Here is an 11,206-nt window from a genome sequence, read left to right on the forward strand (position 1 = left end):
CAGGCTGAAGGCGGCCCTGGTCCTGGCCAGAGGGGCTTTGTGAAGCAGAAATAGATGGCCTGGTGCAGGGGCCGAGCCTGGCCAGGACCTCGGCCCTGGGAGTTGTAAAGAAGGCCGGCCTCTACCATGAGAATCTGCACCAAGGTGTGCCCATGTGACTGTGTGTTCGGAATCTCCTGGCACAAGTGCATGGCCTGTCTGTGCTCAGTCTCCCTGCCTATGGGGCCCAGGCTCACAGAGGTGTGAAAGAGCAAGCACGGCGCAGGGGCCTCCGAGCCCAGCCAGCCTCGCTTCGATGCTGGGAGACTAACGTCTTCCATTTTGTCTTCTGCCCAGGCCAGCTGTGGGCCGTCCAGCGGCTGTGCTACTTCTACGGCACCGTCATGCCCAGCGAGGCCCAGTGTGTCATCTACCATGAGCTCCAGCTCTCCCTGGCCTGCAAGGTGGCCGACAAGGTGCTGGAGGGGCAGCTCCTGGAGACCATCAGTCAGCTCTACCTGTCCCTGGGTACCGAGCGGTGGTAAGGGCTGGCTTTGCAGTCGTGGAGGTGGGGATGGGCAGGGCAGGGAGTGGGGCACAAGAAAGCTGGCCCAGGACCCCAGCAGCCCCATTCCTTTTGATCGTTTGGTTCCTTGGCATCAGATGCTTTGAGCTGGTGGGCCTGGGGTCGTCCCAGGGCTGCTGCTGGCCTGTGAGTCCCAGCTTGAGCCTCCCTTGTTGGGTCAAAGGTCATCTCAACCCCAGCAGAGGCAGTACATGCACTCTGGGCTGTTCTTCCTACTATGGTGGCTTTAGTCATCTGACCTCTGCCTTCCCCGAATCTTCACTCCTGGCCTTCATCTGTCCCATTAAATGTGACCACAGCAGCCACCTGTGGCTTCTCTCCCACAGAAGACAGAGCCAGTTGTGTCACCTGCTTCACTGGGGCAGGGTTTCAAGGTCTCACGTCCCATATGTGGCCTACTCGGCTTCCCCTAAGCATCCTGACCTGGTGGGGTAACCATGGCCCTGGCCACCCCACCCACAGGGCCCAGTGACATTGCTGCAGTCACACCCCCTCGAGTGTCGGACTTACTGAGAGAGCAGGGAAGGAGCCAGATTCCATGGGGACCTGGGAGACTGGCTTCAGTCTTGGCCTCAGGTTCACAGAAGGAAAATGGGCCAGTGTGCTAGAGCCATGCTTCTCAAAGTGTAGTCCCTGGACCAGCAGAGCAGCATCCATGTCACCTAGGAGCCTGTGGCAAGTGGGAGTTCTAGGGCCTGCCCCAGGCCTGTGGAGCCGGAAGCTCTCTGGGCAGGGCCAGCAAGCTATAGGAACAGGCCTCCGGGTGACTGTGATACCTGCACACCTTGAGAACCATCGGCCCAGATAGCCTCTGAACACTAACGGCTCCTGGTGCGTCTGGAGAAGACACAGGCCATGTCTGGGAGGCAGGGGAGATGAACTAGCACACTCCTCCTGCCACAGGGCAGCATGACGCTCAATTCCCTCAGAAGGATGTCCTTCATCTTTTCCATGCTGTGTGTGTTCACCCTGGCCCTCCCAGCAGCCTGGGAAGGGCAGAACACTGCACACACAAGAGGGCCATTCCCAGTCCGCACATTCCAGATTCATCTGTCACCAGACCCACGGGAGGAGGCAGACTGGTTCCAGGAGGATGAGAGCCCTTGTTCTGACACCTGTGTCTGATTCCAGGGCCTACAAATCCACTCTGGACTACACTAAATGAAGTCTGGGGATTTTCACTGACCTTCAGAAGAAAGAGAAGGAGGCGCATGCCTGGCTGCAAGCAGGGAAGATCTATTACAGCCTGCAGCAGAGCGAGCTGGTGGACCTGTACATCCAGGTGAGTGGCAAGGGATGCAGGAGGACCCCTGTGCTGTTCACTCTCTGTCCTTCCACCCATCCATTTATCCTTCCATCATCTATTTACCTGTTCGTCCTTCCATCCATCCATCTGTCCATCCATCCGTCATCCATCCATCCATGATTCATCCATCCTTTTATCATCCATCTATTCACCCGTCTATCCATCCATTCACCTGTCCATCCACCCATCCATTCATCCTTTCATCATCTATCTGTTTATCTGCTCATCCTTCCATCCATCCATCCATCCATCATCCATCCATCCATCCATTCTTCCATCATCTTCCCATACACCTGTGGGTCCTTCCATCCATCCATCCATCATCCATCCATCCATCCTTCCATCCTTCCATCCTTCCATCATCCATCCATTCACCTGTTTGTCTTTGCACTCATCCATCCATCCATCCATCATCCATCCCTTCGTCCATTCATCCATCCCTCCATCCATCCATCCATCATCCATCCATCCTTTTATCATCCATCTATTCACCTGTCCATCCATCCATTCACCTGTTCGTCCATCCATCCATCCTTCCATCTGTCTTTCCATCATCCATCCAACTGTTCATCCTTCTATCCATCCATCCATCATTCTTCTGTTCACCTTTTCGTCCATCCATTCACCTGTTCGTCCATCCTTCCATCCATCCTTCCATCCATCTTTCCATTATCCATCCAACCATCTTCCATCCATCCATGATCCATCCATTCACCTGTCCATCCATCCATCCATTCATTCATCATCCATCCTTTTATCATCCATCCTTTTATCTCCATCCATCCATTCACCTGTTCATCCGTCCCTCCATCCATTATTCCATCCTTCCATCATCCATTCACCTGTTCATTCTTCCATCCATCCATCATCCATCCATCCATCCATCCATCATCCATCCATCCTTCCATCATTCATCCACTCACCTGCTCATCCTTCCGTCCATCCATCCATCCATCCTTCTGTCATCCATCCATTCACCTGTTCATCCTTCCATTCACCTGTTCATCCTTCCATTCATCCATCCATCATCCATCCATCCATCCATCCATCCATTCGTCCATCCATCATTCATCCATTCTTTAATCATCCATTCATTCAGCCACCATCCATCCACCTGTTCGTCCATTCATCCATCCATCCTTCCATCATCCATCCATTCACCTGTTCATCCTTCCATCCATCCATCATTCATCCATCCATCCATTTATCCATTTATCCATATATCCATCCATCCATCTATCATCCATCTATCCTTCCATCATCCATCCACTCACCTCCTGTTCATCCTTCCATCCATCCATTTATCCATTCATCCATCCATCCTTCCATCATCCATCCATCTTTCCATAATCCATCCTTCCTTCATCCATCCATCCATTCTTCCATCATCCATCCATCTTTCCATAATCTATCCTTCCATCATCCATCCATTCACCTGTTCATCCTTCCATCCATCCATCCATCTATTTATCCATCCATCCATCCATCATCCATCCAGCCATCATCCATCCATCTGTCCATTCATCCATCCATCCTTTTATCATCCATCCTTGTATCATCCATCCATTTATCATCCATCCGTTCACCCGTCTATCCATCCATTCACCTGTTCATCCATCCATCCATCCATTCATCCTTCCGTCAACCATCCATTCACCTGTTCATCCTTCCATCCATCCACCTGTTCATCCTTCCATCCATCTACCATTCATCCATCCATCATTCATCCATCCATCCATGCATCCATTCATCCATATATCCATCTATCATCCATCCATCCTTCCATCAACCATCCACTCACCTCCTGTTCATCCTTCCATCCATCATTCATCCATCTATCCATTTATCCATTCATCCATCCATCCTTCCATCATCCATCCATTCATCCTTCCATCCATCCATCCATCATCCATCCATCCATCCATCCATCCATCCATCAATCAATCATCCATCCATCTGTCCATCCATCCTTCTGTCCATTCATCCATCTGTCCATTCATCCATCCATCATTCATCCATCCTTTTATCCATGCATTCACCCGTCTATCCATCCATTCATCACCTGTTGTTCCATCCATCTGTCCATTCATCCTTCCACCATCCATCCATTCACCTGTTTATCCTTCCATCCATCCATCATCCATCCACATATCCATTTATCCATTCATCTATCCATCCATCCATCATCCATCCATGCTTCCATCATCCATCCATGCTTCCATCATCCATCCATCCACCTGTTCATCCTTCCATCCATCCATCATCCATCCACCTATCCATTCACCCATCCATCCATCCATCATCCATCCATCCTTCCATCATCCATCCTTTCTCCCATCCATCCATTCACTGTTCGTCCATCCATCCATCATTCATCCATCCACCCACCAATTTACCTATTAATCCATCCCTCCATTCATCTATTTGTCAATTTGTTTATCCATACATTCGTCTATCCACCATCTGTCCATCCATATGCACATACATCATCTACCCTCCACCCATCCATACATTATCTACCCACCCATACATACATACAGACATACACATATCATTCCACCCATCCATCCATCCATCCATCCACCCACCCGTCCGTCCATCCATTCATCCATCCATCCGTCCATCCATCCATCCATCCATCCATCCGTCCATCCATCCGTCCATCTGTCCATCCATCCATCCATCCCAGCATTAATCTATCCACATACCCACCCATCCATCCATCCATGTGTCTACATCTCCTCATCCATTCATCCATCCATCCACTCATTCCTAAGCCACTGCTGAGCACCTGTTGTGTGCCTTTTCCCTCCCTCCAGTTGGTTCCCTCACATCCTCCCCCAGTGGCCAGCATCTTCTCCCTGAGGGCAGAGGCGCAGCCCCTCACAGTGCCCAGCACCTGCTGGTATACAGCACATGCTCAAATAATGTGACCACTCAGTCAACACACAGAAGAACTTGCTCCAAGCGACACGTGGCACATCTCCTTACAAAATGAATCTATCATAATGGCTGTTTTCAGAGGCTTTCCCAAACACAGCATGATCTGGAACAAATTGTGAAGCCCACGAGCCTGGTGAAGCTTTCATTATTGACCACCTGCTGCATACCTCCTTGAGCTGAGGAGAGGGATCAAGAGCTCATGGCCAAGAGGGGACCAGGCTCACCCACAAACACTGTTGATGTGGCAGGGATGTGGCAACGCAGAAAGGAGCCAGGGGATGGGCTCCCAGCAATCTGGGGACCACGGAGACTGCTTTGAGTACGGGGGGAGTGGGCTAGGGCTCGCCCTGGTGGTAGGATTCACAGGTGTCGGGCTCCTGGGCTGCAGCTGCTCAGTCATCTCCTGGCACTCAGGTGCATCAGTTCATTGTCCTCATGCCAGTGGTGGGGGCAGCCCTAATGCACAGGGTCTGAAAAATGCTCAGGTGTACCTGTAGTGTGTGAGAGGAAGGAGGCTGGCAAATGTGGGCGTGGCCACCTCACCCGGTGTGGGTCTTGAGGGAACTTCTGTCTCCTTTCAGGTGGCACAGAATGTGGTCCTGTACACAGGTGACTCCAACTTGGGGCTGGAGCTGTTTGAGGCAGCTGGAGACATCTTCTTCAATGGGGCCTGGGAGCGGGAGAAAGCCGTGTCCTTTTATCGGGTGAGCTGGCCTGTGGGCTGATGTGGGTGGGCCTCAAGGGGGGCACCTGGAGGGCTGAGGCACAGGTGTGGCAGGGCAGAGGCCTCCCACCTGGAGGCAGGGCCACCCATGCACATGGTTAGTTTCCAAGTGGTCTCACCGGGCATGATATTGACCGTGCCCCTGCCCGGGACAAACGCTCGGGGCCTGGATGTGACAATGGCTCTACCCTTGTACCTGATGATCTCAAGCAACCATGAGCGGGAAGTTCTGTCCCCATCTTTCAGATGAGGAAACTGAGGCTCAGAGAGGCACAGGGACATGTCAAAGGACACACAGCATGTCAGTGGGAGGCCCAGGTATGCATGCATCCCGAAGTGGGATGGCTTCTCCCTTCCTCTGAGCTCACGGTGTGGCTCAGCCCTGGGCACAGATAAATGTGGTGTTTTTAGAGCAGAGAGGAGTGCTGGCTCCCCCGAGTCAGACCCCCAGTGCCCAGGTGGGAGAGGCTGGTCTGAGGCTGCCGGGTGTAGCTGGATGGGCCTCAGGTGACTCTTCAGCCCCCTACTTGGGGGTATGAACTGTGTGTTATCCCAAAGCACAGACCTGTGTCGAGGTGCAGGGGTAGCTGGGCTGTGGGAAGCTCCAAGCACATGTTTGAGCTCTGAGGAGGGCGCTGGGCAAGGTGGGTGCTGCGGGAAACCTGAGCCACCTGCCTGTGTGGTAAGACTGGGTCCTGGCCCTGGCAGTGACTATGGGCAACCGCAGGGTGGAGCTGCAGCTACAGCTGCACAACAAGCTGGTGGCACTCCTGGCCACACGGGAGAAGCCCCAGGAGGGCTTGGAGTTTGCCTACGTGGCCCTAGCACTCAGCATCACTCTGGGTAAGTCCCCTGAGCCCCCACCCTGCCAGGACCCACACTTTGCCAGAGCCCAGCCTCCAGGTCTGCAGGGCAGGAGCTGAAACAGCTGCTGGATTTTCCTGGTCTCCTGTCCAGGCAGGCAGATCTGCCCAGCTGGCTTCCCCGTCCGGCTGTGGGGCACTGCCCGAGGTCTCTCAGGCAGTGTAGAGCTCCCTGCCTGACTGACCTCTGCTTCCTCTGCCTGTTCCCGCTGCTGACCACAAGGGCCGCCCAGTGTGCCCTCTGCCTTGCAGACATGCCAGGCATCTCGTTGGTCCCTGTATGTACCAGGCTGAGTGGCATATTCCCTTTCTCTTGTGCCCTTCCTACCCTCATCAACCACATGGCTCTCTGGCTGATAAAATCCCAGTTCCCCTTCCAACAGTTTGCCCCTTAAGGCCGGGCATCCCCTGGTGCTGTGCCAGGGTCGTCTGTCCCCCTTCAGAGACAGGGAACCCTAGGCAGGCCACATGCCCCAGCGCCTTGTGCCCCATGGCCCAGTACACAGTAGGTGTGCAGCTGACTCCCCAAGGTAGGGGGCTCTGATCGTGACACACCCAGGAGGAGTCGGATGTCACGTCTGTGGGTTGCCTGGAGCCAGGGTGCCCGGGAGCACCTGGACTGCATGGCTTTTGGGCTCCCCTGGTTAAAACCAGTGAGCAAAGGCAGGTGGCTATGTGTAGGCACAGAGCTGGGCCATCCAAGTCTGACTTTGCCAAAGCCTCACAGTAGACAGGGGCAGGCCTTATTAGTTCTGCTTTGCAGATGGGAAAGTGAGTCTGGGAACCTGGAAGGGACTGGCCAGAGCTGCCCAGGTGACTGCAGGTGCCTGGAGGCAAGCCAGGTATGCTGCCCGGGGTCTGCATACCTGCTCCTGAGGGGCCTGTGCCCTCCCTGCCCCAGGGAGCCACGTCCTCACACCTGCCCCTTTGGCCTGCACCCCAGGGGACCAGCTGAACGAGCGCATGGCCTACCACCGGCTGGCCGCCCTGCACCATCGGCTGGGCCATGGCAAGCTGGCGAAGCACTTCTACCTCAAGGCCCTGTAGCTCTGCAACTCGCCACTGGAGTTCGATGAGGAGACCCTCTACTACGTGAAGGTGTACCTGGTGCTTGGTGACATCATCTTCTACGACCTGAAGGTGGGTGGCAGGGGCAGGGCTCGGGGTGTTCCCGGCCCCCTTGGAGTGGGATCTCCACCCAGACTCCAGAGGCCTGTGTTCCAGCCTTCCTTAGGAATGGCCCAGTGGCCTCCCTGGAGCTCTACACCCAGCTGGAGGAGCGGGCAAGGTTCGCAGATACAACCCAGCTCCCAAGCTGGCCAGGCCCCACCCTCAAGAACTCAGTCTCAGCCAGGGAGGCTGACACATGAGTGGGCAATGGTGGCCTCTGGGTAAAGAAGGGGGATTGTAGTCGGGGAGCCCTCCTGGATGAGGTGACACCAAAGCTGAGTCTTGACAGTCAAGTGTCAAGTTGCATTTAACAAAGAAAACAGGGTCGGGAGAAGGACATTTCAGAGGACGGCATCATCCTCACATTAAATCCACGATGCAAGATCCAACCCAAATCCTGGCGCCTCCTCTAGGAAGCCTGCCCAGGGTGCCAGCCTGCACTGAGCAACTCCTTCCTGGAGTCCCGAGACACCTTGAATCTTCACATCACCCAGGAAGGGTGGGGTGGGACCAGTGTCTTACCATTGGGTTCACAGACAGGGAAACCCCAGCACAGGGCAGGTGCAGTGGGGCAGGGACCCAGCCAGCCAGGCTGAGGCCTTGCTGGGTCGGGTCTGTCTTGAGAGGAGGTGCTGTGCTCCCTCTGCCCCCAGCCCTGCAGGGGTGGAGAGCTGGGACTGTCAGACTCAGACCTGGGGTGTCTCCACCCCTCTGCCCAGCAGGCACCGCCCCTCCTCAGCATCTCACCAGCACCGCGTCAGTGCTCCTTATGGGCTGAGGGGCCAGGGCACTCCAGTCCAGGGGCCGAGATCTTGGGGGCCTTAGAACAACATGACGAGCTGGCGCAGCCCTAAGACCCCGCCCCATATCCCCCACCGCAGGTCTGGGGCTGCCCGGGAGGCCCCCGCCCAGTGCTGGCGACACCTGGTGGTCAGAAGTGGTCCCTGTGGCCTCCCAAGTCCCAGCCAGACAGGGAGGTGCCAAGTGTCAGACCCAGAGGGACGCTGCTCACCTCTCGGGCTCACCTGGGACCCAGGGGAACGGGCCTCCCAGAAGAGGCCTTTATCTCTCTTGGTCATGCCTGCCGCCCACTCCGCCTGCCCAGGAGGAAGGAAAGGGCCAAGTAGTACCTGAGAGGCCAAAGTCCACGGTTGGGGTTGAGGGGCAGAGGCCTCCTTCACCTCCTTCCCATGCACAGCCCTCCTTCACCTCCTTCCCATGCACAGCCCTCTGGGCCTCATCGTGACTATGCTGTCAGTGCAGGCCAGCTTCCCACAGGGAGGCCCCCTCGGAATTCCCCAAGGGCGGCTGTCTTTCCAAGGCTACACCCTCCTCCTTGTATAGGAGGCTCTGGACCCAGGGCCCAGAGGAGTAGGAGAAAAAGCCGGGCTGGATGGGGCCTGGAAGGCTGGCAGAGAGGCAGGAGTAAATGGGCATCTTTGCCGATTGCCTCTAAAATGGGGTCCCCTTTAGTCTACATGTGAGAGTGAGCCCTGGAATAGGGAGGATTCGGTATGTACTGGCTCAGTCTGCCATCACTAGCTGCTGCACACACTACAGGCACATGGAAATGCACACGCAAATGCACACGGGCACAGGCACACGCACACCCAGGCGCGCACACACAGACACGCACACACAGGCGCACACACACACAGGCATGCACACAGGCAGACACACGGACACGCACACACAGGCTCACAAACACGCACAGGCACACGCACAGGCACACGCAGAGACATACGCATTGGCTGGCTCCTTCCTGTTTAGTTGGGATGCCCCCACCCCTTCAGGCAGCCTTTGCCTTCCACCCCCGGCTGAGTCTGGGGCCTCCTGGGCCCCCCACAGGCTCCTGGGCTTCCCTCTGCCACAGCCTGGGGCACCCTGTGTGGTCAGTGTCCCTCACTCCCAGGTCAGTGTCCTTCACTCCCAGGTCCCTCAGACTGGGAGCAAGGACGTTAGGCTCAGCCACGCACCCAGCACAGAGTCCAGTGTTGGAGTGGGCCGGGGGGCATTGGACGAGCAGTGGTGGTGACTTGGGGCCTTCTCACGCCCCTGCTCCGTGTGTGGGGCGGGGCAGTAGGGGAATGGACTGCTGCATCTTGGACTTTGTCCTTGGCCCTGGGAGCCATCTTGAGATGGTAAAGAGGGACAGGCCAGGCATGGGTCTTAGAGAGGTGCCTTGGGTGACCCCATGTGGAGGAGGCGCCTGGGGAGAAGCCGGGTGGGGGATGGGAGGGTCAAGGAGGAGTTCTGGGAGAGACATCCCAACCCAGGGATGGTGAGTTTGAGCCAAAGATGCATTGAAAATGGGAGTGGATGTCTGGGGAGTCACACTCCGTCAATATTTCAGGGAACATTGCCAGAGAGGACACCTGTGAGATGGTTTTGTACTTGGCCTGTCCCGTGGAGGGCCTGGAAATGGTCAGCATGGACAGGGGCCAGAGGGGAGCCTGGGTCACTCAACGCTGTGCCCCTGCTGTGGCTTGGAGCCACGGGTCCTGCATGGAACTCTCAGAGCAGGCAGGATCTGCCCTGACCTCAGCCCATGGGGAAAGCAGCCACTGCCTGCAGAGAGGGTGGCACTGGGGCAGAAGGCTGGGGGTGAGTGGAGCGTAGGGGCAGTCAGGAAGGCTTCCAGGGGTGTCAGGGTCGTCCCCACCTCCTGCAGCTGAGACCACAGCAGTGTCACAGGCTTCGGGGTTCATGGGGTGAGCCAGCATTGGCTGGACATGTGGAATGACCTGGAGACAGGAACGGCCTCTGGGAAGACGGGCTCCGAGTCCCCCTTTTGCTGAGCATGACCTGTCCCCTTCAGGACCCGTTTGATGCAGCTGGGTACTACCAGCTGGCACTGGCAGCCGCCGTGGACCTGGGCAACAAGAAGGCACAGCTGAAGATCTACACGTGGCCGGCCACCATCTCCCACAACTTCCTCCTGGACCGTGAGAAGTCGCTCTTCTTCTACCAGAAGGCCAGGACCTTCGCCACAGAGCTCAACGTCCGCAGGGTCAACCTGCCTCCTCTGCCACTCTGCGGGTGGGCCCCCTGGTTGGCCTCCAGCCACCCTTGCTGAGGACAGCATCCGAGGGAGTGGGTTTTGTGCAAGGAGGATGGTCTCCTCCCTCTCCTGGTGTCTCCCGTGGCTCATTTTCTGGGAAATGGAGGCATGAAAGCAGGGTTCAAATAGCAATAAATGGTTTTTTTTTTGCAATAACATACCGAAGTCCCCAGGGCATCCTTCCCTGTGTGCTTCCTGGGCTGTGTCTGGGGGCCATCTCCTTCCCTGGTGGCAGCCCTCTGATCTTGGGGATGAGAACAACTGTGAGTCCAACAGACCTGGGCCAGGTCATCATGAGCCTCGGTTTCCTCGGCGGCCAGAGGGGAGATGGTGGTGGAACTCTGGGCAGCTCCTTGCTCTCCCTGCTCAGAGCTCTTGCTGTAGGTCTCGTGCCGCCCTTGCCTTTAACCTTCAGGCCACTGTGCCTGGATGTGGGGGCTGCTAGTGTCCCTGTTCGCCATTGAAGAACTAGAGGCACAGAGAGGTTAGGTGTCTGGCCCACCGTCACACAGCAGGTAGGGGCGGAGACGCAGAGCCCAGTACACTGACCACCACACCACCCTGCCAGCCTGCA

The 11,206-nt window shown here is 56.2% G+C and overlaps 1 protein-coding gene across 3 annotated transcripts in view; it reads left to right on the forward strand.

Moving 5' to 3' along the window:
* LOC144341515 (SH3 domain and tetratricopeptide repeat-containing protein 1-like) overlaps positions 1–10,790 on the forward strand; it is a 55,319-nt gene extending 44,529 nt beyond the window's left edge. For 2 of the 3 annotated variants that reach the window (XR_013418484.1, XR_013418485.1), the window contains 5 exons: positions 337–520; positions 1,697–1,847; positions 5,396–5,518; positions 7,345–7,541; positions 10,390–10,790. Coding sequence is in view for 1 of the 3 variants with exons in the window: in XM_078005101.1 (XP_077861227.1) it covers positions 6,252–6,381; positions 7,345–7,448 (234 nt within the window). In the remaining 2 variants the exon portion in view is untranslated. Of the gene's footprint in view, positions 1–336; positions 521–1,696; positions 1,848–5,395; positions 5,519–6,246; positions 6,382–7,344; positions 7,542–10,389 lie in introns of all 3 variants that reach the window. The other variant, XM_078005101.1, reaches the window with a different exon arrangement.
* Positions 10,791–11,206: the final 416 nt, after the last annotated feature.

This window comes from Macaca mulatta, chromosome 6, assembly GCF_049350105.2.
Source record: "Macaca mulatta isolate MMU2019108-1 chromosome 6, T2T-MMU8v2.0, whole genome shotgun sequence".
In the NCBI taxonomy this organism is placed as follows: Eukaryota; Metazoa; Chordata; class Mammalia; order Primates; family Cercopithecidae; genus Macaca; species Macaca mulatta.